Here is a 26,509-nt window from a genome sequence, read left to right as displayed (position 1 = left end):
TTGAATGTTTGCAGAGCAGTTTTAAGATGTATAGGGCTGTGACCAGGTGCCTTTCGCAATTTGATTTAAAACAAATTCTACACTTCCTGGGGATTGGCTTTAACAAAGAAATTAACAATAAGATCAAGTTCTGTTAAAACCTTTTCCCAAGCTTGGCTGCTCTTAGCATTCCTACCTCAGGACTGCTTAGCCCACAACCTAAATTCTCTCCCTCCAAAAAACCTCTGCTAGCTCTCTGATATGCAGTTGAGATAATGAACCATTTGCGGTATTGAGTCATCAGAAACCACTTAATCCATTCCCAGCAGGATCAAAACATGCTAGCAAAGTGTAGCTGTTTCAGGAAAACAGTACCACCCTGTAACAGGCTATATATATATAAGATAAGCATTATTAAACCTCAAGAAGTAAGAGGAAAGGCCTGATTCTTCTCTCATGCTAGTGTAAATCACAAGCATGAAAGTCAATGGATTTACACTAGTGTAAAAGTGGTGTTAGTGAGGAGAATTGGACCGAAATTGTTTAGAGTCACATAGGAGTAATGGCATGAAATTAAGCAAAGATAAATTTAGCATGAATACCAGAAAAAGTTCCTAGCAATAAGTTCTGTCAGCACTAGAAAATATATTGTTGAGGAAAAATGATGTCTGGACTGTGGGTTATGTTGGGTGACAGAGAGAGGGAATCCGTCTGAAAAGTCTTTTCATCTTTATACTCTGATCTACAGAATTAAGGTAGATCAACTGGAGTATACATTTTCATTTGTTGTCACATTACACACTTAACTGCTGATGTTGAAACTGACTAAGAAGCTGGCTAACTGGGATTCCACTTGGGTTCTCGCCAGGTTTCAAATAGTAATATTTGTAAAGCAGTACTCAAGTGCTGAGTGTTAACCAATTAATTCTCACAGGAATGACTTATCTACTTTCCCTGGGAGATAATTAGGTAAGTATTATTCTTTAAAGATCACATCAGCACAGGTTTCATAGTCCTTAAAAAATATTCACAGTGGCTAAGGGTGACGGGAGGTATTTTGGATATTAGAAGTCAGTCTCTATTTTCCATACCCTCTAATTTTCGCAGAAAAAATCCTTGAAATTAAATTTACCTTGCTTAAATTCAAACCAAAGATGAATTTTGGAAAAATTTCTGTTCACTGTGGGCCAAATCCTGAAGTCTTTGATTTGGGCAAAACTCCCCTGAAGTCAATGTAAGTATTCCCTGCTGTAAGCCTTCAGAATTTTGGCTTATCTCACTGACAACAGTATAACGCATTATTGTCTTGCAATGAAGACAACTCCTATTCGGGAAAGATACCATGACACTTCTGAAAAAACAAGGAACTAATCCCATTGTCCTTGCCTACTTACATAAATTCAGCCTCCCTACACTTATCCTGCAATTTCAATTAGAAACAGCATTCTGTTTTCCCGTCCCTTCCTAAACTGGTGTATACTATTGATGCGTGTTAAACAACTAAACCCTGGCCTAGAATTATACAATTCTGTTGTATAATTCTATACAACAGAATTAGTTCAGTATAACTACATCGCTCAGGGTTGTAAATCATTCATATCCCTACCCTGGAGTGATGTAGTTATACTGACCTGAGCACCAGTGTAGACAGCACTGTGTTGGTGGGAGAGCTTCTTCCGCCAGCATAGCTCTTGCCTCTCACGGAGGTGGATTATCCTGTCGGTGGAGCACATCTTCATGAAAGCGCTACTGTGGATAGTGTTTTAAGTGTAGACCTGCCCTCACTCCTGCTTTCCCCTCGCAAGAGGTTGCTGCACTTCATTGGTTGGTAAAGTGACCATTATGTATGTATAATTTGTGGTGCCACCTTGGGATCCTTTTGGATGACAAGTACAATGGAAGTGTAAGAAGATACTATTATTAGGGTGAAATCATTTTTTGTGTATGTTGGCAGGGGGTGAACCAGTATGTGAGTTATGGCGAAGGTGGTCTTGTTGTTGACATAATTTTAATGCGTCTCCACTTGACTGCTAGATTGAGGACCCTGTAAGGGCAATTCAGAAGTTTTGTTCTTTTCTAAATTATTGCTGTATCACTTCAGCCTTATCAAGGGAAGTGCAAGGGAGCAGGGGGGCTTTTCATTCCAATATGTCGGGCATTGTGCAGCTCACTAGAAGGCACTGTGTGTGTGTGTGTGTGTTGTTCAGGAGAGAAGTCTGCACTCCGGTAACAACAAAGATATTTCCTCTTTAAAGATTACCGGGAGCGAACTCTTAAATGAAGAGCCAATATCAGATCTCTTCCGCGCTTATTCACTCCAGAGTGAAGCAGAGATGAACATATTTCAACAGTATGATGCTCCACCTCCTGAGCCAGGTGACAGAGATGAGGAGTGGGAGCAGAAGTGGAAATATGCCAGAGATCCCTGAGATGCGCAAGAGCGGACAGGAAATCCTAGTCCAATATATGGGGAGAGGTGCTGCTACAGCACAGTTGAGGTAGTTCTTGCCTGCATTTTGGGGTTTTTTGCCTTTGTCCCTTTTAAAGTTATTGAAATAGCCAACTAGCCAGTTCATCCAATGGTTCTGCTGGTTTAAGGAAACTAGCACAGTGTATGAAGTTATTCTTCAGGACTTTCAAACAGAGGGACTATTCAGCAGCAATTTTAACCTTTGTACTGAATTAACTATAAAGCTTAGAGCCATTAAATGAATTTTTACATGTTTCTGAAATTCTCTGTAGTTTTTTAAATGTCCTCAAACATGGCACATCTTTTGCATATTGTTTTTCTAGGGACTAAATCTCGTTTGCAGTTTTCAGCAGATTGCACACCTGCTATTTCATTAACCTCAGATGCATGCAAAACTAGGTGACACTCTTGAACAGTGTTTCTCAACCTTTTTGATACCAGGGCTTGCTGCCTTCCTAGACTGTGTCAAGGAGATCTCAGGGACCGGTGCTGGTCCATGGACTTGGTCACTGAGAAACACTGCTCTAGAAGAAAGCATTTAATCACTGATACTTTGCTAAAGTTGCCTAGTGTATTCAGTAAAAACTCAATACTGTGACTTTTTTTCCAGTCCTGCTATAACCTCCTACCAGTGAATTATGTTATTTGCTTCTCTTTTTGGTAGACATTCACTGAGACAGCAACAAATGGAGACATTTAGTTCAGTTTCGTTATTAAGAGCTGAGAAAATGGCTGCTTTAGAATAAGATATAGGTGGCAAGTGGAAAAAAACAAACTTCTCAATTGTGTTATCTGAGTACCAGCCTCATACTCAATAGACTGGTGAAACTGTGACATCACCATAATGGTGCATGCTGGGGTTTTATTTGGAACAGGAGCAGTCTTGCTATATCAGGGATGCACATCCCATCCCATCCTACCGTATGTACATTGAGGGAATTCTTCCCTGGCCTCAGTACCGAGAGTGAGGACTGAGGGTGAAATTCATCAGCACAAGGTCCATGTACCATTTAAGCCCGTTTGTGAGAGCATAAATTAGATTTAAACTACTGTACTGGTCCTGTGCTCCAGCATGAATTTCACTCTGGGAGAGCATCTCCAGCTTCTGCTGTGTGCATGGTCCATGTAGCAGGGAGACTATATAGGACTCTTCCACGGCTGGGCTGTTCCTGGCGGTTAACTTTTAACTATATGTGGGTGCATAGAAATGTTAATATTTAATTATTTGTAATGTCACCTGCATTAGTAAATCCTCCAGACCTTTTAAATTTAAATTCTTACTGCTTCCAGGGAGTTTCTGGAGGAAGGACATGGTATTGTATCTGTGTAAGGTGAAATGGTAAAAGGTTTTTTAAAACAATATATGTGTGCATTCTTACAGTGGACAAAGCTTTCAGTCTCACAGCTCTGACACTTGTGAATGGAACTTTCAGTTCTTCCTGTCTTTCTAACAGTGCATCTGATGAAGTGAGCTGTAGCTCATGAAAGCTTATGCTCAAATAAATTGGTTAGTCTCTAAGGTGCCACAAGTCCTCCTTTTCTTTTTGCGGATACAGACTAACACGGCTGCTACTCTGAAACCTAAGAGTGTTGAGTAACTCTCATAGTACACAGGCTTCCCTTGTGGTGTTTCTGTGCAGTGGCTTCAAGCCAAGTCCCTTCCTGAGTGGCAGCTCCAATCAAAACAGAGCAATGCCGACTTGCAACAATCAAGGCCTTAATTTTCAGAATCTATGGGCTGTACTGTGGCACCCTTGACTTAAGATGAGTGGTGCTACTAGCCCTTTGCAATGCAAAGAACCTTCCCATTGCAAATTTCAGAGGAGTACTCTTGGCCCTTGCAAAGAATAAATAATACCAGCAGCAAAGATATGACTGTGCCCTTTCCACTCCACAACTGGTGCACTGATGTCCTAACTTCAAACATCAACATGGTTTTAAAACAGTTCTAAAATATGTGTGTATTAATTGTGCAAGGCATGTACTTTTCAGTTAGTGGGAGACCAGGCACTTTCTTATTTCCTGGTCTTTTTCTTGTCTAGTCATTGCAATGCCTTAACACTAATCCCAAAACTGTGCACAAGGTTCCTGTGTTTAACCAAGGCACAGATCACCTGGTAGAGTTTTGTGGTGTGAGAAAGCATGTACCTTGCACCAAAAGACTCCACCTATACCCAGTGATGAGCTGCCAAAATCTTAACAACCGGTTCCCTCCTTACCCCACGAGGGGGTCGTGGCCTGCCCCTGCCCCCCAGGACTCATGCCCCGCCTCCCAGGACTCGTGCCCCGCCCCCCGGGACTCCTGCCCCATCCAACCCCCCGTGTTCCTTGACAGCACCATAATGGGTGCCCACCCTACCCCTACGAGCCAGAGGGACCTGCCAGGGGGCGAGGTGGGGAGTCCTGGCGGTGCTTACCTGGGGCAGCTCCCAGGAAGCATCCGGCAGGTCCCTCTGGCTCCTAGGGGCGGGGAGCGTAGCTGGAGGGGAGCAGGGGGAGTGGCCGCTCCCCCCACTGATCACATCAAAAGTGGTGCCTTAAGCACCAACTGCATGGGGGCTCTGGGGCTGGAGCCCCCACCGGCAGCTCCCCGCCCCGCGCCCAGCCCCAGCTCACCTCTGCTCCGCCTCCTCCCCTGAACGCACCGCCCCGCTCCGCTTCTCTGCCCCCCCCACCCTCTGGTTTCCCGGGAATCAGCTGTTCGCACAGGAAGCCGGGGGGGGGGGGGGGGCTGAGAAGCAGGCGGCGGCTTCGTGCTCAGGCCCAGGGTGGCGGAGGTGAGCTGGGGTGGGGAGCGATTCCCCTGCGCGCCCCCCACCCCCAGGTTACCTGCTGCGGCGCGGGTGGCCCTCCTCGCGCCCTCCCCTCACCCCAGCTCACCTCCACTCCACCTCCACCTCCCTGGGCCTGAGCGCGAAGCCGCTGCCTGCTTCTCAGCCCTCCCCGGCTTCCCGCATGAACAGCTGATTCGCGGGAAGCCGGGGGGGGGCGGAGAAGCAGAGCAGGGCGGTGCGTTCAGAGGCGGAGTGGAGGTGAGCTGGGGCCAGGTGCGGGGCGGGGTGGGGAGTTGCCGGTGGGTGCTCTGCACCCACCAAATTTTCCCCGTGGGTGCTCCAGCCCTGGAGCACCCACGGAGTTGGCACCTAAGGCGCCACTTTTGGCCAGTTGTTAAATTTAGAAGCCCTTTTAGAACCGGTTCTCCCTCGCGGAACAACCGGTTCTAAAAGGGGCTTCTAAATTTAACAACCGGTTCCAGCTCACCATTGACTGTACCACTTAAAAGGCAGGCTAATGGAAGTCAGGGTCCAAAGGTCTGTCTACACAATCCTATGCTTGTAAACAGGTTGTGACAGTCTCTTCTGACCCGGTTACAACAAACATGGTTGTGTTTTATTGACACTGCAACTTTTTTCACACATCACCATGTGAGTGCTAGCGTGCTGTTTAACTATTTGTATCATTATGTGCTGGGGAGGTCTGGGCAGCTATCCCATGGCACCTAAATAGGAGATTCAGGTCCTGAATTTCCATTGCTTTGTACAATGTAGTAACTTAGTCCAATGCAAAGAGGGTGTCAAATGCCACCAGACAGAATAAACTGAATAAATGACGAGACAAGAGAAAAGGCAATCCAGAGGCCCCACAGCGTGAAGGGGACATGCACGCAGACTGGCAGCAGAAATTCATGGACCAATGCACTCTAGTATGTCATACTGCACAGGGAGCTGGGAGGGAGGAGGACCAGTCAAACCAGTTACACACAGGCATAGCTAGAGGGCCATCTACACTGTTTAAAAAACTCTGTGCCAAACTGGTGGCAGGAAGAAAACCACATCTTCGCCCAAGCTGCTAGAAACGTGATAGAAAGGTGGCTACGATGGTTACTAACAGAATATTGATCAAGTTGTGTGTGAACACACATCTTCTTTCCACCAAGCGTGCCAGTCACTGGTTACAAATGCAGGAACAGCAGACCCCATTGCAGGAACAGGGCCTCAGTGTGCCATCAGATGTACAGTATGCTATAGAGATTAGAGAGACCAGTACATACATTTATTTAATAGATGGGAAGCTACATTTTTGTAAGGAAATAGATTTGGGATCCCAGGAGCTTGTAATAAGCAGCAACAAAACAACAACTTTAAACAGTGAAAAATACTTTAACTGTTGTCTTAAATTTCAGAGTAGCAGCCGTGGTAGTCTATCCGCAAAAAGAAAAGGAGGACTTGTGGCACCTTAGAGACTAACAAATTTATTTGAGCATAAGCTTTAGCTGTAGCTCATGAAAGCTTATGCTCAAATAAATTTGTTAGTCTCTAAGGTGCCAAAAGTACTCGTTTTCTTTTTGTTGTCTTAAAGTTACGTATGGACATACCTTGGCCTCTAAACTTGCCTTACCTTGGAAATGTTTATAATCTAATGTAATTCTCTACTCCTACAATGGCTTCCAGGTTTGGGTTGTTTTTAAAACTCTGTTGCCTAGAAATAAAAAGAAAATACACGTTGCTCATATACAGATTTTACCAACCCAATGTTTTAAACCCCCTCTGCCAGCCCTATATGGCTGAAGAACAACAGATGCAGACATAACCCCACTGGTACAGTGTCCAACACCCCTCTACAACACACCTTTCAAGATCCATGTGTCCTATACATGCCTATCACAACTTGTGTACCTCATCCAGTGCGCTAAATGTCTCAAGAACAACTATGTAGGTGAAACCAGACAATCACTTTGCTCTCGAATGAATTCACACAGGAAAATAATAAAAGACAAAACATCATATCACCTGTGGGTGAACACTTGCACAAAGTGATGACTCCATTTCTGACTTATCAGTCCTCATCCTCAAAGGAAACCTGCACGACACTTTCAAAAGACGAGCCTGGGAGCTTAAATTCATAACTTTGCTAGACACTAAAAATGATAGACTGAATAGAGACACTGGATTTATGGCTTATTAAAACAATCTACAACCTACTAACCCTTATGACTGAAAGGGTGTTAATGGGCCACTTCACCGTGAATGGTCCCTTAAATTATGTGATAACTACTTACGCTAAACAATCTGTTCCACCTTATAACTAGCTGTGATGCTCTGAGTATGTTATCCAGATCTGAAGAAGAGCTGTGTGTACGCTTGAAAGTTTGTCTCTTTCACCAACAGAAATTGGCCCAATAAAAGATATTACCTCACCCACCTTTAAACTTTGTAATAGCCTGGGACCGACACAGCTGCAACAACACTGAATATATTAAAACTCCCAACATTTAAATTAAAATTGCTTACTCTGTGGCTGATTAAATACCCTGGAGACAAAGTTTACCATTTCTTAATATTTACCAACTGTACCAATAGGTGCCCATATCTGTTCAGGGATGCAGATTATATATAAATCACCTTGATATAAACTTTATTTATAAAAGTGAGGAAGAGATTGTGAATTCCTTAAGAGGGCAAATACTAGATACTCTGACCAGGACATTGATTATGTACTAGAATACAAGGATTTACATTAAGTTCATTTGGTAGGAGATGGCCAACAACTCACCTGGCTGCTATAACTGGCAATCCAGAAATCATAAGACTCCATTTTAGTCATATTGACCTCTATGCATTCTGGTTTTTTTTTTAATTTAAAGGGATACTGTCAAATTAAAAATCATAATTCTGTCTGAACACTTCTTTACCTACAACAGCCATAAGCAAAATATAAGATTATTATAACTGAGCATAAGTAAAAAAAATTTTTTTAGTTTACTTACATTTGTACATTTGATAGCAATTGGTTTATAGGCAATTTCAGTGTTTTCTCTGGTGTAGACAATCTGCTGCATGTGGTTAATTGAAGTAAGGGGGGGACATTTTTAAAAATAGGAAGATGTAGTGATAAATCCATAAAAACTGGTAAGATTAATCAGGAGAAAGGTCTAAGTCCCAAAACTACTTTTAACTTAGTCCTTATCTACACTAACAAGGGTTTGTCGGCATAACTATACCAGTAGGTAGATATCAGGAAACCCTCTTTTACTTATACCAATTTCCTAAATGAAATAAGTTATACCAGCAAAAAGACTTTTTTGCAGTTTTCACTAGGACCTTTGCCGGCCTAACTATATTGACTGGGTTATGACTTTTTCATACTCCTAATTGACGTAGCTAGATCAGCAAAACGTACAAATGTAGACCAAGCCTTAAAAAGAATGTGCGAGATTTCAAGTTGACGGTAGCCAGGGCTATGTTACAAATTGTTAGGGCCACAATTATTGCAGGAGCGTGAAAAAAAAAATCACACTTCTCACTCTGACATAGCTGTGCCAGCAAAACTTCCAGTGTAGACTTAACAGCATACCTTCTGTCGTTGTGGGAGGTGGTTTAGCTACACCAGCGAAAGAACTTTTAAGTTGCATCTCCATTAGGGCGTTATACCAGCAACCCCTTTGTAGTGTAGACTAGCCCTGTCCCTTTAATGTTGGCACAGGACGTAATCACAAATGTGCTTGAAATGGAAATAAAAATGGACATAAAAGCAAGCAAACATTTGATCAATAGAAACCGTATCAATAAAAACCACATCTTCAAAGTTATAATTCACTGACTTGTGTATGATTAATGACATACTGTAAGGTGCCTTCTGTGTATTTCATATATTACGTGGTTGCATTGTCGTGGGATTCACCTCTTCATGGTTATTGTGGTAATGCCTAAGGGATCAACCAATGTGTGTTTTGCGTTCTATAGTGCGATGCGTGCCTTGTCCTGCATGTGTAATGTGTATCATGACTTGTGTGCATTGTAGTGTACAGCCTGGGTGTGGCGGGTATTGCCCTGTGTGAGGTGGCACCGTGTGTTTTGCTTCTTGTGGGATGGACGGTGTGCAGTAGGGTGTCAGGCAGCGTGTGCCACTTATGGCAGAGCAGGGGGCACTGCAGTGAATCATAGACTACCAGGGTTGGAAGGGACCTCAGGAGGTCATCTAGCCCAACCCCCTGCTCAAAGCAGGACCAATCCCCAATTTTTGCCCCAGATCCCTAAATGGCCCCCTCAAGGATTGAACTCACAACCCTGCGTTTAGCAGGCTAATGCGCCAACCACTGAGCTATCCCTGACCCCATTGTGTGCGGTGCGCAGGGCCCCCTGTGCGGGCCGGGGAGGGGGCGGGGCAACGCCGGCTTTGCGTCACACTCAGCGCTTCGCTCACAGGCCGGCGCGTGCTTGGTGGTGCCGGCAGCGCCCCGCCCTCCGCCCCTTCAGTCCGTCGGATCCGTCCCCGCCCTCCGGGGGTTGCGCATGCACTCGGGACCATGGACCCGTTGGAGGCGGGGCTGGGCTCGGGGGTGGAGCCTACCCTGGGGCCCCCGCTCCTCCCCCTCCGTCGGAGGGGGCGTTGCCGGACGCGTTCGGAAGAGCCAGGGGGCGCGGCCTTCCTCACGAGCTCGGCCTCGAGCTCGAGCGGCACCAGCGAGGGCGACGAGGACATCTGGTGGCGCGTGCAGAGGCGCGCGAAGATACCGAAAGTGCGCATGCCCCTCCCGGCGCGGCCCAGCTCGGCGCAGGCGCAGAAGCAGGCGAATGATTTAGAGCGCACGCGCGGAGGGCAGTGGGGGCTACCGGCTCTGGCCGCCATGGAGCGGAAAGGTGAGCGCGGCGCCTTCTCCCGGGCCGGGCCTGGCGGGCCGCCGGTCCCCGACACGTGCACCCGCGGCCGCGCGTCGGCCCCTTCGTCCCTCGCAGGCAGCGCCGCCCGGCCGTCCCCTGCCCCCCCCCCCCCGGGTGCGCCCCTTGCCCGCCCCCCGTCTGCCTGCCCTGCCCCCCCCGGGGCGCGCCCCCTGCCCGCGCGCGCCCCCCGTCTGTCTGCCATGCCCCCCCCGGGGCGCGCCCCCTGCCCGCGCGCGCCCCCCGTCTGTCTGCCATGCCCCCCCTGCCCGCGCGCCCCCCCTGTCTGCCTGCCCTGTCCCCCCCGGCGCGACCCCTGCCCGCGCGCCCCCCCGTCTGCCTGCCTCGCCCCCCCATGGCGCGCCCCCTGCCCGCGCGCCCCCCCGTCTGCCTGCCCTGCCCCCCCCGGGCGACCCCCTGCCCGCGCGCCCCCCCGTCTGCCTGCCCTGCCCCCCCCGGCGCGCCCCCTGCCCGCGCGCCCCCTGCCCGCGCGCCCCCCCCCGTCTGCCTGCCTCGCCCCCCCCCGGGCGACCCCCTGCCCGCGCGCGCCCCCCCGTCTGCCTGCCCTGCCCCCCCCGGGGCGCGCCCCCTGCCCGCGCGCGCCCCCCGTCTGTCTGCCATGCCCCCCCTGTCTGCCTGCCCTGTCCCCCCCGGGCGCGCCCCCTGCCCGCGCGCGCCCCCCCGTCTGCCTGCCTCGCCCCCCCCCGGGCGACCCCCTGCCCGCGCGCCCCCCCGTCTGCCTGCCTCGCCCCCCCCCGGGCGCGCCCCCTGCCCGCGCGCCCCCCCGTCTGCCTGCCTCGCCCCCCCCCGGGCGACCCCCTGCCCGCGCGCGCCCCCGCGCGCCCCCCCGTCTGCCTGCCTCGCCGCCCCCTGCCCGCGCGCCCCCCCCCCCGTCTGCCTGCCTCGCCCCCCCCCGGCGACCCCCTGCCCGCGCGCCCCCCCGTCTGCCTGCCTCGCCCCCCCCCGGCACGCCCCCCGCCCGCCCCCTTTGTTTGCCTGCCTTGCCGCACCCCCCGCACCCCCCCCATCTGCCTGCCTTGCCGCCCCCCCCCCCGGGCGCGCCCCCTGCCCTTGCGCCCCCCTGTCTGCCTGCCTTGCCGCCCACCTGGGCGCACCCCTTGCCCACCCCCCCTCTGCCTGCCTTGCCCCCGTCTGCCCCCCCGTCCGTCTACTTTGTCCCGTCCCCCCACCCTGGGGCGCACCCCCTGCCCCCGTCGGGCGCGCCTCCTGCCCCCCTTCCATCTACTTTGTCCCGTTCCCCCCCCCCGTCTGCTTTGTCCCCCTCCCGTCCATCTGCCTTGTCGTCCCCGTCCCCCCCCCCTCCCCCCGTGGGCCTGCCCCCATGGGCATGCTCCCTGCTTCCCCCCAGTCTGTCTGGCTTGCCTCCCTGTCTCCTATCTACCTTACCCCCCACAGGGGCATGGCCCCTCCTGTCTGTCTTTCTGCCTTGGCGCCGCTGCTCCGCCCCCCGTACATGCTCTCTGACTCCTCCTGTCTGTCTGCCTTATGCCCTGTGCTCTCTCCTTTATCTCTGCTTTCTCCCCACTTCATGCTCCCTGCCCCTTCAAACCTCTGTTTTCCTCTAGCATGCACCTCCCACCTCTTCCACCCGACCCCATCTCATCAGTCTGCATTTCTCTCCCCAAGTTCTGGCACTTCAGGCCCGGAAGAAACGGACCAAAGCTAAGAAGGACAAGGCCCAGAAAAAGTAAGTCGAACCCCACTGCCAGCCAGCTGGAAACTGGTGTCCAGTGTGGGGTGTCGGACTTGTGCTTCTCTTGTATACACACAGCCCCTGGTTTCCTGCGCTTAGGTGGGAAGGAGTAAGGTGTAAGGTCTGGTGGCTCCATGTGGGCAACTGAAGGGATCTCCTTTTGGCTCTGAGGGCAAGGAATTTCCTCCCTCTTTGGGTCTATAGGGCATCCCTGGAGGGTAAAGTCTGAGGTTCCCCACAGTGTTGTTACCTAAAAGTCCCCTGTGCACCCCATTCTCTGTTAATGTAAGAACTGGACCATATCTATGAGCCTTAGAGGGGTCCATTGACTCTTGATCATTTAGGCTAGAAAAGCATCTCAGTTTAACTATCAGCCTATAGGATGACATATGCAAATGAGTATCCTGATTGATTTGCAGATGAGTTTAATAATGCTTTTCACTAAATTTACTAACCTCTTAGAGGCGGATGGTTTTGTCCAAAGTCTTCCTTTTAGTAAGCGAGATTAAAAGAAACATCTATTACACTGCAGAAATCCATAGTAGCTCCATAACACTTTTTAAAGTGTTCAAAATATATTTCATATACTCACTGTGGATTCTGGGGAGTGGGAGCTACAAATCCTGTTTGTTTATACAAGAGGCTAAATTTTAAGTAGCTCTAGGAATTCAACTAACTTTAAAATATGGAAGAAGTTCCTATAATTGTTACATATATATTTTTGAGAACAGCTTCTGTAAGGTGAATTCATTCAATCATGTTGTATTAAAGAATATCTAACTTAGAAACTATAACTCTTCTAAACTATTATTATTCCAAGTACAAGACAATTAACCGCCTTCCGGGGTGGGGGGGGGATGTATTGGTGGTACTGAAAATACTAATCCTACAGTTTTAATATCCAATAAATTGGGGGAGGGAATCAAAGTAATGCTTTTTTGCGGAAGGTAGAGAAAAGGGATTGACATCTCTGATCTTGAGCTATTTCCCATCAATCATAAGTTCTTACTTTATGTTCTGTCTAAAAGATGGATATCTGAGTTATTACAGAATTAAATGTGGCCTCCATAGAGGTTTGTATATTGTATCTACAAAGATTGTGATCACTGTGTGTCTACAAAATAACTATATCACTTTCATTATACTGCGGAGTTGGTTTGCGGAGCTCTTGATTCTGTATCTCGCTTTCCTTCCTTCCTTCGGTTTCAAGATTTCATAGAGAAAAGAAATTAAGCAAAACAATTATCTAACTCACTGGAAAAATCTGCCCACCAAAGTACTAACTTTTTACTTGTACACATTTATAAACTTCCTTTCTGTGATCTTTCATAAACTTATTTCAAGGCGTGACCACATCTCTTCAACTGGACAGAGCTCATTTGAGGTATCTTTAGATGAATTTTTTTGGATCTGGTTGTCAGAAATGGAGCAGACAGCAGCTCGCTTGTTTAAAAGGATTACTAAACCGTCTGGAGTCCAGGTCTACAAAGCAAACATTATATCATAGAAATGTAGGGCTGGAAGGGACATCAAGAGGTCAAGTCTAGCCCCCTGTGCTGAGGCAGGGTATGTTAGACATACATAGTATTTCTGTGTGGGAGTTAAAAAAAATCAGGGAGCTGCATGGGTTACCATCTTTCATTATCGGCAGTACTATTTTCTTTCTTTCAAGCATTGACTTCAATTCTACAAGCATTTAATCAGATCTGCAAATTGTACATTAACAGGTTGTGAAGGTTTAAGGATAAAATACATACCAGTATACTAGCAAATTGAAATTTAAGGTTTAAATGCAGAAAGCCTCCATCAGGAAGCTGCTTAGTCCTGAATTTGTTTTGAAACTGAGTACTGGAGGTCAGCCACTTGATTTTTAGCCCACTAATAAAAATATACTTTTTTTCTCTCTTGGAGGAGGTGGGCTTTTCAGTAACTCATGCTTTTGTGCCAGCGGAACTTCTTCTGTTATAATACTTTGTAGCTGTTTAACATCTTTCATAGAAGGATTTCAAAGCACTTTACAAAGGTGAGTAACTTGTATCCGTATCTTATAGACCAAGAAGAGGAGGAGCTCTCGGGGTTGAGTCATTAAACCCAATTTCTAGTCCTGACTCTGCCTTGATCAGACAGTGGGCAAGTGGTAACAATAATACCTACTTTTTATGAAGTGCTGTGAGAACCCAAGTGAAAAATTAAATACAACATATTGCTTTTAAAAAAGTCACATAGTGAGTCAGTGATAGTCATCAATAATACCCAGGCCTCCTGCAAGCTGAATTCTAAAATGTTGTCCTCTGCACATACATTGTATATCTTTACTGAATTTAGTTGCATGCCAAGGCATGGTCTTCAGATCTGTGGTATAAAGTTCGGCATTCTTAACTGACGTAGTGATTTAAATAGAATATCCAAAGTGGCGATAGTATCGTACGAGGCCCTCTAAAGCGTTTTTCCCCTCCCTGCCTGTATTTTATTTGGCATGACATCACACAGAAAAGGATTTTCTGCTTGGACCTGTCCCGCTTGCGGGATGAAGGGAACACAGAAGTGGTAGAAAATATATTGTTGCTAGGAAGGTAGAAAGTGTAGTGTTAAGGCAGAGACATTGTGAACTAATTGCATGCTTGTATTCTAGAGCAGGTCTAGACACCAGGTAATATCTGTGGGACGTTTGCAATAAGTTGGCGTGAAGTAATAATCGAAGATTTTCTCCAAATGATGCTCCTGTGTGAGTGAACCTGATGGATGTAACTTGTTACCTACTACACCTTGTGAGATAGGAGAATGAGGATATGTGGAAAGGAAAAATTGCCTTTGAGGGGTGATTAGAATATCGTCTTTATGGCTGCCAGTTTGTAGATAACTTGTTAATCCCCTCAAGAACTGAGGCTTGCTGCAGTAAAGGATCTCACTGTTCTGAGGTTAAATGTTACAGTAAAACAGTTCAGTGTCCATTTTAACCAGCCTGCCTTGTGTAAATATAGTGGCCGTTACTTAAATTGGTTCTTGGCTTTCTATCCAGTAGGGTCAGATCTTTAATAAGGAGGAGAGACGAAAGGGCAATTGAAGAAAAATATTTTTACTTCTGAGGAGACACAGCTGCTGGTTGCAGTGGAAGAACAAATTGGGATTAATCATAAAATACTGTAACTTGGTGGTGTGTGTATTCCTGTTCTTACTCTGGGAGGATGGTGGCTCTTGTCTGATTAGCAACCTTTTGAACATCTGGCTAAGCAGCTTTAATTCTAAAAGCATTTTCCCTACTACAGTTGATCAGCATGCATGTTGGACTCGGTCCCTAGCTAGAGAGTGGCTGACATGGTTAATGAATTAGTTTGTCACTCATGTTTTGCCAATTTTTAGTGCAAATCATTCTCTAAAATATACTAGGTATAAACTGTTAGTGAAATAGCAAATACTTTGTTGAGATATGTCTCAAGTGGTGGAACAGAGATTATACTTAACGGAAAAATTAATGACGTATTTTGCAACAAGTCATAAAAAGAAAAGGAGTACTTGTGGCACCTTAGACTAACCTTAGAGACTAACCAATTTATTTGTTAGTCTCTAAGGTGCCACAAGTACTCCTTTTCTTTTTGCGAATACAGACTAACACGGCTTTTACTCTGCAACAAGTCATGTTACAGATTTCACAATATCCGCTCTTTAACTTTTACCTGTTGCTTCAAGTTACCCAACAAATACTATTTCCACTTTATGGTATTTCCTATGTGTTTAAGAGGGGCAAAGGAGTGGGAGGGTGCAATCCCGTGGTAGTGTTGTACGCAGTTAGGGTGGAGCAGGTGGTAACTTATTAGAGCCATTTAGATTATGATTGTCCAGAAGGTGGCCACTTCTTGCTTTGAAAATAATTTGAATCTTTTTACTACCTTTTCCCAGGGCTTGCTTTTTAACTTTTTGAACTACTGTGTATATAAAGAATGGGTAGGGAGAGCTCTTTACATGTAAAAAGTCAAGTTACTAGCCCTTCATTATAAACTGAAATGAACTGTGAACATAGATGGTAAATTTCTGATGCTATCAGTTGAAAGGTTTTTAATTGAGAAGGCTGCTAGATATATTAACCATTATACTATATACTTTAGGGTGAAGGAACAGATACAGAGTGAAGTAAGGAATCAAATACACAGAAGTGTCTTTTAGTAACTGGTGACCAAACAGGAAAGTCATTAAAGTATCTGAGGGTGTCCTGAATGTTTGACCGTATATAACGTCTTTAGTCAGTCAATTCCATCACTGCTTACTATAGGAAGTTCCGGCATTTGTTTGACTGTTAATTTTTTAGTGGTTTTTTTTCCAGTGAATCCTGTCACCCCGTCAAATTCTGCCTGCCACCTCCCTTCCCCACTCCCCTTATTTTCATTGAGTTTGTTACTCCAGGAGAAATCACACTGAAATTGATTAGTAGAATCTGGCCCTCAATGTTTTCCCTCCTTGTTTATCCTACATTGTTGCAAGGCACCATCTGTACAACAGCAGTTTTACAAAGTGTCTTTTTTATTAAATCCTTGGTAATGATGGAGTTGAGATTGAGAGAACTTCGCAATATATTTGCAGTAAAATTCTATATGTATTCTTCCATAATCAATAGAACACTTGGTAATTAAAATGCATTTGAATGCCAACACTTTTGTTTGGAGCAAGGGCATTCAGGTTGTGACATTACCCCTGCTAAGCTTAGTGCTTGTGATTCTTTAGTGCATTGAAACTTGCAAAAACTCTGTGCTTCAGCAAGAAATAGTTTTGTCACTAGTCTGCTGGGTCATGTGAAACAGAGCAAGTGGAGATGCTGCAAAATCAGCATATATGTGTGTGACATGAATTCCAGTGAATCAAAATACAATGGGAAAATCTAATTTCAGCTCTGCTAATCTTGAGTATCCTTAGTTAGCTATAACAGCAGTGAGATATAGTAAGAACATGTCTAAGGCAATAGCATTCTTTGATCATGTTACAAGGTTAATTTGATGAGACTTGTATCATATTGTTTATATTGGACTACATCCTGCTTTTGTTGTAGGAGTTCTAGTACTTAGAATTAGAATTGGTGGGTGTCAAGGTGATATCAGCCCACAGATGTTAACTGTTGTCACTTTGTAGCTGTCAAAAATGCATCAGTTGTAAAGTCAATTTAACAGGGAGCCAATTTTAACTGAAAATTTCTGGGCTTGCATATTCACTGAAGTGTAGATTACACCTGTAATTGTGATGCTGTGTGTCATCTTTGAGCATTAAGTGTACTTCCTGTAAATTATAATAGAACTAGATATACGAGGTCTCTGATGGTCTGTTTCTGGGAACTTTGATATTCAGTGCAGTTTATATCGCAAACATTCAGAAGATGGAACTGTTCTCTTCCATCTGTTGTGAGGAAAGATCTGTTGTGTGATGCTGCTGAACTTAAAACTCGAGATTAAAAATGAGACTAAAAAATTCACTCAAATTCAAAGCAGTTGTAGAAAGAACTATTTGTTCCACACCAGAACCACTAACCCAAGAACCTATCCTTGCAACAAAGCCTGTTGCCAATTGTGTCCACATATCTATTCAGGGGACACCATCATGGGGCCTAATCACATCAGCCACACTATTAGAGGCTCGGTGGCCTGCACATCCACCAATGTGATATATGCCATCATGTGCCAGCAATGCCCCTCTGCCATGTACATTGGTCAAACTGGACAGTCTCTACGTAAAAGAATAAATGGACACAAATCAGACGTCAAGAATTATAACATTCAAAAACCAGTCGGAGAACACTTCAATCTCTCTGGTCACTCGATTACAGACCTAAAAGTTGCAATTCTTCAACAAAAAAGCTTCAAAAACAGACTCCAATGAGAGACTGCTGAACTGGAATTAATTTGCAAACTGGATACAATTAACTTAGGCTTGAATAGAGACTGGGAGTGGAGGGGTCATTACACAAAGTAAAACTATTTCCCCATGTTTATTCCCCCCCTCCAACCCCCACTGTTCCTCAGACGTTCTGGTCAACTGCTGGAAATGGCCCACCTTGATTATCACTACAAAAGGTCGGTCGTGTCCCCCCCCCCCCCCCCCCCCGCTGGTAATAGTTCACCTTAAGTGATCACTCTCATTACAGTGTGTATGGTAACACCCATTGTTTCCTGTTCTCTACGTATATAAATCTCCCCACTGTATTTTCCACTGAATGCATCCGATGAAGTGAGCTGTAGCTCACGAAAGCTTATGCTCAAATAAATTTGTTAGTCTCTAAGATGCCACAAGTACGCCTTTTCTTTTTGTTCCATATTGAATTCCTTGAACCACAGCACAGTATAAACAGACGCGATTTTTTTAACCTGATTGCTAGTTTTCTTCATGTCAGACTGTTGAAACAGACCTGCACCTGACTAGTCAGGTGCATGTCCAGATACTAACACACTGGCTTTCCCATGCCAGATAAGATGACTGGTTCATCAAATCTGATATCCTGCTTCCTGCAGTGGTTTATATCTGATGCTTCAGAAAAAGTGAGTACTTTGCATTCTAGTTCTCTAGTGTTGTGTATGCAGGGAGTGAAAGAGTTGCAGCATGAGCAATTCAACCCTGAAGCATGGCATTTCATTACCGTTGGCATGAATAACTACAAAGTTAATAATGGTGACTATATAGCTATAGTATTTGACTTGTCTTTCTGTAGATTATCCTCTGCAGTATTTCCTTTTGATTTCTGAATGTACTGGTTAATTGAGTGATCCTTTGTGATGGGACATGGTGAATGAGGGGTTGACTTTTTTCCCTGTACCGTTTATAGTTTAATACCTCGAGTTCTCCCTACCTAGTTATTTTTCCCTTACAGGTTAAATGATCCTAGGTTTTGAAATCTCATTTTATGAAGGTCATCTGCTCTTCTTTGTCCTTTATTAATATTGATTGTAGCCTGTATTTTCAAAAGTGATTAATTTTGAATGCCTAGTGTGAGATACCTTAAAGGGACCTGATTTCCAGAGGATGGGCACTCGTCACTTGCTGGAAAGCGGGCCATTTAAGGTGTCAAGATGGGCACCCAAAATTGCTCGATATGTGAAACTTTAGCATTGGTTGGGGTAGTGCTTGGGAGGTGCAGTGGTGGACCAGGAGAGCCCCATTGTGGTGGGCACTTGACAAACACAGAATAAAGGAAAGGAGGACTTGTGGCACCTTAGAGACTAACCAATTTATTAGAGCATAAGCTTTCGTGAGCTACAGCTCGATGGTCCCTACTCTAAACAGCACTGAAATACAGGGACTAAAAATAAATGCAGTACTTGGATTGGAGTGTACTATTGTTTGATACGCCAGGGGCCACGTGACTAAGTGGCTAAAACGGGAATGGAGTTGAGTCTGAGTTCTCTTCCTGATACTTCTGGTTCACATGGACTTCAAACAAATCACTAATCTTTGTGCTTCAGTTCACCCATCTGTAAAACAGGGGGAGCTGAGCCAATGATGACTCTTAAGAGGCTTCTATCAGTTGAGAGCCAATCACTGTAATGAGAAAATTCTATTATTTTGTGATCTGCATCAGTTATCTAAGTAAAACTTCAGCTATCATGCTGTTTAATCCACAAACGCATTTAAATTAGTCTAGAATCTGACTGTTATTGCTAACTGAAATAGTCTAATGCCATCAGACTTCACCAACTCTCTCCCCACCCCGTCACTGGCAGCAAAGAGGAGATGGAGGAAGCAGCCACGTTGGAATTCAGAGAAGTAGGAAAGGGGATTGCTCAGGGAGGGTCAGTGGGCAGACAAGAGCCAAGTGTGGGTGTCTGCTCCGAGTGGCAGGAATGGAGGTGTGTGAGAGCAGACTGGGGATAGAAACAGGGTGTCGGTGTCCTGTCACCCCACCATTACCACCCCTGGTGGAGATGCAGAGGTGGTAGTACAGCAATGGTCCCCAGCCTTTCTGTGGGAATAGCAATATGCTGTGGCGGGCACCAGACATTCTGCCGCCAAAATGCCGCTGATGAGCATGGCCGCCGGAGAACCGGCTGTTGAAAAGTGGCAGGAAGCGTCGCCAACGAGAAATGGGAACGCTTCTCGGCAGCATTTCAGCAGCCGGTTCTCCAGCGGTGTGTCCTGCGGGCACACAAAAATGCTCTGACAGGCGCCATGGCACCCCCAGGCACCACATGGGGGACCACTGTAGTACAGTTATGAGGAAACATCTCAGCTAGCGTAAACAGGTACAGCATTTGTGTTACAAAACAGTCTCCCATTAATTTAATCTAAATAGTGGTGCGCAATTCCCATAGTCCTACAAGTAAGGCTCTTGGGATGTATTGGGGTCTGATCAGTCACTTTTCTGCCCCCAAAACAAACACTACTTAATTGAGGGCTCACAAGATGCAAGTCAGTCAGCTTCCCTCTCCCCATCTTCACACCCTGGTAAGCAGGGAGTTCACTGAAATCAGGGGCCCAGGAGAATGGTATTTATGGTGGCTTCTCACTTTGTATATTACATCTCTTTCTTTTCTATTTCCCTTGGAATATCTGCTGGTCCTGACCTTCTCAAGTTTGTCCTCAGCTTCTTCCTTAAAGGCTTTGCCCTCCCTCAGGGCTTTGGGTTAGGTTTTTCCTATTGCTCTTTTAGTTAATACCAATGCAAAACCTTCCAGAAGCATTCAGAACACATGTCAAAAGTTGGTGACTTGCCCACAAGATTTTTCATTCAAATACAAAAGTGATTATCAAACTGCACATGACAAGACATAAATTAAACTCTGCTGGTTTCCATGGAAGCCCTTCACAGCTTGTGCAGCTGATATGGCACAGTTCTGTTTTGTAGCACTATTAAATGCTTGTGCAGGGAGTGGGAGTGAGGAACAAGAAACTTAATCATTTCACTTATGTGTACATTAGCACAATCTTAATGTGGAATTCAGGGGTTCTAATCTTCACACTGAACTCCCACTAAACAAAAGTGCTTGTATGTGTTGGCTGCTATGAGAACTATAGCTTTTTCAAAAAGAATTATAAGAATATCTCCCCACCTGTGAGTTCTTCTCCTGACAATAGAACTCCTGCTGATGTAGTTTAACAGTTTCAGAAGTATAAAGCTATAGATGTCACAGGCCTGCTTTTGTTTGCAACTACCAATTCTGTGTTTGAAGAAAAGGGAGGGAGAATAAAAACTTATGCCGAATTTGCGGGAGAGTGGGTGGATCTCCTATAATTACAAAATATTTAAGAACAAGAACTACAAGATGGTAACTTTGCTTCATAAAGTATGAATTATATTTGGTTCCCCAGCTCCTTCAAATTTAAAAAGTTTCAAGGATGTAGCTGAAACGGACTAGCAAGAAGTTGTAACAAAGGTACATATGCAGGTTTCAAGGTAGGAAAATGGTAGGAGAGTACCAGTGTCACAACTTCAGTGTGTGTGTGTATATATATAATATATATTAAAAACTATTTTGAGGAGTGTGTGTGTGTGTATATATAATTATATATATATAACACTAGAAAAATAACTTGGTGGTGGGGAGGGGTAACCTGGAAACAAACTCTGTAATGCCAGACTTGAATTTCTACTACAGGACTGAATCTAAATAATAATGACTTGTCAAATTTATGTAGAGATCTCAATGTTGTTGCTCTGCAAACCTTGTGGAGAAGAAAAGAATGGAGGCTGGCAACAGAAGCAGGCATTCTTTTGACGGGATGTATGTTAATAAGATCTTGCCTCACTCATTGCAGGTGCTCTAAGAAACAGCAATTAGGCAGATGTAGTTCTCTTGGGGAGAACTTGACCTGATGTACTAATGTCAAAAGTAAAGTTGGGGTGGGTATTCAAGGTTTAAGAGCCAAGTCAAAGGCTTTAGTCTCCTCCAGGAAAAAAGTAAAAACACCTTATTAACACCTTGTCTGTGAAGCAAGATCTTGCTGTGAAGGGCATGCAGACATGAGAAAACATGGGCAAGATGAGTACGGTGAAAACTGACTGGAAAACTTTTGGAAGAACTCCAGGATGAGTCGGTAACAATATCTTATCCTTGTAACTCTTAGGTTTTGACTCTGCTGTGGAGACTAGACTGGCATAGTTAAATTACTATAGCTGTACCAGCATAATACCATGTTGAAGACACCGCCTTTGCCGACTGGAGAGTTGTTTCTGTCAGTGAAGGAATACCACCTCCACAAGGGATAGTAGCTGAGTTGATGGAAGCAGTCTTTTGTCAACTTAGCTGTGTGTACACTAGGAGTTAGGTCAGCAAAACTACACCACTTGACATAATTTTTTTTTCATACCCCTGGCCAGCATGGCTATTGTCAATCTAATTTAAGTGCAGGCCGGCCTTAGTTTACGCTGGATTATTTAATACACTCTGAAGATTGCTCAACTGAAGTCTCTCTCGTAATGGGGATAAAACCTTTCACATAAAATTTAAACTCACAGCTAGCAAATGGCTCAAAGGTTTCATCACCTTTGTATAGATGGGGCTGATGGCCTCTGAGAGGTGACCTGCAAAACGGGGAGGCTGGGTTCTTTATCTACTGTGAAACTGTTGCACAGTTCAGTTGCAGCTACTATAGAAGTGAAACCCGAGTACTTGACAAGGAGGGTAAGAGAAGGGTGGTGTGACTTTTTAGTTAGCACTTGTGTAACAACACTTGGGGAAAAAGCTGTTGGCTTTCATCACTGTAGCCCTCCATTTAGCACAAGCGCCATTTTCACATCTGAGCTGCTAACAGGTACACACAATCGAAGACCGATGTAGCATTTCTGATATTTCCAAGGGGCGAAAATATTTTAAGTTTATTTTTCGTACAAAACAGCTACAAAAAGGCACCGGTCCTTCCTTTATTCTTGGTCACCTTAGGGAAGGTTTAAATGCCTTTCTAGCTCCTTAGGAATCTGACTAGTGGGTGTGCAGAAAATAAATTCTTAGATGTGATAATGAAATGCAAAAATAGCCAAGTAAACTCAGGTTGTGTATGCTGGCAAGTCTAGAAATCTTGCACCTTCGTACTAGCTGTAGTGCAGTCTATTGATAGTAACAGCATAGAGAGCACTAACATAGGCCAGCTCAGAACAGAGGTAGATGGCATGGTGGTACCAGTGGCCAATCTACTCTAGTGCTTGGCTATTCTTGATAACATCAGTGGAGAATGGGAGAATAAGAAAAGGTTCCATGCAAGCAGGGTGTCTGATGGATAAAGACTTTATCTTCTCTTTACCTCTCTATTTGGGCTAGTTTAAGCAGTTAGGGGACAAGTCAAAGGATCCCTTTCAGCCTTCTCTCACCAGATGGCCAAACCTGAATGCCCTTCTAGTAGATTCTCACAAGAAGCTGAGGAGCCAAACTCTCTTGCAACAAACAGCTGAGGTTGATGGAGTAATTGTGTTATATTCTGTAAATACACAGTAATTTGTGGCTATTGTGTTTAAAAATACTGCATCTAACTAAGACTTTTCTAATATGTAGATGTTGCCAAGTGGCTTTGACAGCTTTTATTAAATTAAAAGGCAGTGTTGAATTTACTAAAGACTGAATTTAACTGAGGGGAGTTAAGTATTCAATGTTGACCCTAAGCTAAATATTGATTAGGGCCCAATCCTACTGTCCTTACTGAGAGGAAATCTTTGACTGATTGAGATTTGCCTCAGTAAGTACTACAGAGTAAGATCTATAGTATATCATTCTGAGTACTTCTATCAGAAAGCATTATTAATTGCCAAAAAACTCTGAAATTGTACATTAATGTCACACTTCTGCTGATGTTTCCCCTTGTGTATTCCACCAAGCAGAAGATAAGTGTGCCGACATACCTTTATGGCATCCAAGAAAGATGCTGAACACCTGGCATTAGAAAGCTATGTCCCAGTTAATATTTGTAAACTATTTAGAACATTCTCACATCTTTGTGTGATTTAACAAAAGATGAGGAGTTCTGTCTGTAACCACAGCTGTTGGAGTTCGGAATAACTTCAGAAAATGTTTCTTACCTTGATCAGCCTCCATTTCCTGCCTTATTGCTCTGGGGTTTCTATATCAAAAGGGTTGGACTATCAGCAGTTAACAACACTCATGCTCATTGGAAGCTTGAATCTAGTGGACTGTTGAATATGCATTGTTATAGCCATGTCATTCCCAGGATGACAGAGAGGCAAGTTGGGTGAGATGTCTTTGGACCAACTTCTGTTGTTGAGAGAGACAAGCTTTTAAGTTTCCACAGAGGTCTTCTTCAGCTCTCTGTAAGCTCAAAAGCCTTTCTCTCTCCCTATCCCCCCCCCGCCCCCCCAACAGAAGTTGGTCCCATAAAAGGCTGTCAAATAGGCAGATAAAATCAGGAGATGCTTTTTCCAGTCCAGGAAGATAAAACTGAATCTGATGGAATTCAGCATTTCCTCGGGGGAAGACAGTAGAATCGGGTAAACATCAAGGAAATGTGGTAAATCGATTTATGTTCAGCCCAGAGTATGACTAAATTTGCAGAAAGATCAGCTGAGAACAACCCACTCCGTGTTGCTGCAAGGCCCTTTACCTGCAATGCAGTGCTATGCAACTGCAGCTAGGTGGTGGAGACAAATCCTTTTTCTCCCTCTCTCTCGCACAAAGCTTTGCTGCTTTCAGAGAGAGCCAGCACTCCACCGGTGGTGTAGGCACCTCTGCTGCCTGAACAATCCGCCAGCTGATTTGATTTTTTTTTAATGGCTCTTTCGAAAACTGTTGGTTCGTCTTCAGGGGTATCTTTATCAATGGGAGTCCGTGCTTCGTGCAGGTAGGCTTTTCTTTTGTCTCATGTGAACTACTGCTCTTCTTAAGGGCTTCCTTGGGGGGGAGGACTTGTGTCCCTAGATGAAGACTTTTGTGGATGAAAAGTCCATGAAAGCTCTCAAGCTTGCTTTAGAATACTGCAGCTCGACGTCATCTTTTCTTCTTCCTTAAAATATTATCTGATCATGTGATTGCAGAGGCAGGCTGCAAATCTAGTTAATTCTTGAGATTAATTTAGGAGGTAGAGGGAACAAATATAAAAATTCAGGGTGCATTTTAGTGCAGTATTGAGCATGGTAGTTATAAAAATCACAATCTCTCTAAATTCTGCTGAGTAGCTATAGATCACCCAAGTGTGATTTCTTTCTAGGCTTCTTTTAGCATTTTTATTGTACTGACAGCTATTTGCTTCTTACTCCCTCATTTTAAATACAGGCAATGGGGCTCTCGTTCTCTCCTGCAGCCCTTTCTGCCTCTTTGTAGGCTAGGCTGTCTGAGTGAAGGATGCAGACAGGGTGGATGTTATGAGGGTTTTTTTTTGTGTGTGAATATTTGGGGGTTTGGTTTTGACTGAATTCTTGTTCTTTATTTAGTAGAGAGTTAAATCTTGTTACTTACTTTGACCATTAGGGTCCCCTTTTGATCTGGCCCTGCAGTTGGCATTTTAGAAGTCAGGCTATTATGGGGAGTCCGATGCCTTCTAATGAATTTGAGTAGTAGAGCAAAGATGGTTTGGAGGAGAGAGTTTTTAAATTTTAAATGGTATGATGATCTGTCTCCATGTTATATGTGGCTAATAATAGGGGAATAATTAACTGTAGTGTAGAACGGTCATGTCTTGCAAGACTGAATCTCAGCTGTGGGACAGTGCGTGATGCAAACTATAGGGTGCATCAGACGCCAGATGGTCAATAGCCATGACATGTTAGTTCCATTTAGGATGGGGGGGGAGGGGCGTCATAAATTTCCAGCAGAATGGCCTAAGTCGTTTCTGATAACTTCCTTGATGCAGGAAGAGCACTGCAGAGTACATCAGTGGTTTTCAAACATTTTGTTACGGACCATTTAAGATGAATCTTCTTGTGGCCCCACGTTCTCATCCGTATCCCATACCTTCCCTGAAGCAACCATGTGGTACTTGGTTACATGAAGGAAAAAAAATCTTAGGGCAGTATTGAGGAGACTGAATGTGATGGGTGTGGCTGCTGGATTTAAATTCCCTATTCAGTCTGCTGTCTCCCTGGTTGTAAACTGGGTATTTATTAGCACCCAAACTCTTCTCATTGTTGCAGCTCCCAAGGTTCCCATCCATCATAGCACATCTGGATTACTGAAACCTCTTTTTCTGGCCTTGACTGTGCAGTCTTTCCCCACTCAGATCCATTCAGAATGCTGCTGCAGAGACAATTTTCCTAGCCGGTTGCTTTGACCATCTCACCCCTCTTTGTATCCCTCCACTGGCTCCCCTTCTCTAGCACCTCAAATATAAGCAACTTGTCTTCACTTTCAGGCCTCTTCAAGGCCTATCCCCTTCCTACCCATTATTTTATTATTCACTCCATCATCCACTTGCTAAGTTTTCAAACTGGTCCTTGAAAGGAGCAACATCCTTAAAGCCACTTCATTGTTGTTCTTCAAATCCATCCTTAAAACTCCACCTTGCTAACAGGTAGTCTGCTGGTGTGCTGAGACAGCTACCTATCATGCTGACCAATATTGTTTCCTTGTACTCCCCCATATCTCTGTATCCATCTGTGTCCTGTCTTAGGACAGGACCACCTTTTCGTTCTATGCTTGTACAGCGTCGAGCCCACTGGGCTCCTGATCCATAAGGAGTATTGCTAGGTGCTATGATAATATAAATAACACAGCCCTAGCCACACCACGTTCCTTTGCGGTTTGGTTCTGTCCTCTTGTATTTGCTACCTGCCCTAGTGTT

General features: G+C 45.0%; 2 protein-coding genes across 3 annotated transcripts in view; both read left to right on the top strand.

Moving 5' to 3' along the window:
- The window catches only part of SLC26A8 (solute carrier family 26 member 8), a 31,182-nt gene extending 28,545 nt beyond the window's left edge, over positions 1–2,637 (top strand). Inside the window, exon 20 of the mRNA XM_084611564.1 lies at positions 2,235–2,637. Within this exon, the coding sequence (XP_084467690.1) occupies positions 2,235–2,408 (174 nt within the window). The 3' untranslated portion in view covers positions 2,409–2,637. The remainder of the gene's footprint in view (positions 1–2,234) is intronic.
- A 7,088-nt stretch (positions 2,638–9,725) lies between these two features.
- The window catches only part of SRPK1 (SRSF protein kinase 1), a 45,118-nt gene continuing 28,334 nt past the window's right edge, over positions 9,726–26,509 (top strand). For both annotated transcript variants that reach the window (XM_084611383.1, XM_084611384.1), the window contains exons 1-2: positions 9,726–10,089; positions 11,755–11,815. In XM_084611383.1, the coding sequence (XP_084467509.1) occupies positions 9,756–10,089; positions 11,755–11,815 (395 nt within the window). In that variant the 5' untranslated portion in view covers positions 9,726–9,755. The remainder of the gene's footprint in view (positions 10,090–11,754; positions 11,816–26,509) is intronic.

Source organism: Lepidochelys olivacea (genome assembly GCF_965140295.1).
Source record: "Lepidochelys olivacea isolate rLepOli2 genome assembly, chromosome: 21".
Lineage (NCBI taxonomy): Eukaryota > Metazoa > Chordata > Testudines > Cheloniidae > Lepidochelys > Lepidochelys olivacea.
This window is presented reverse-complemented; position numbering and strand designations above follow the sequence as displayed.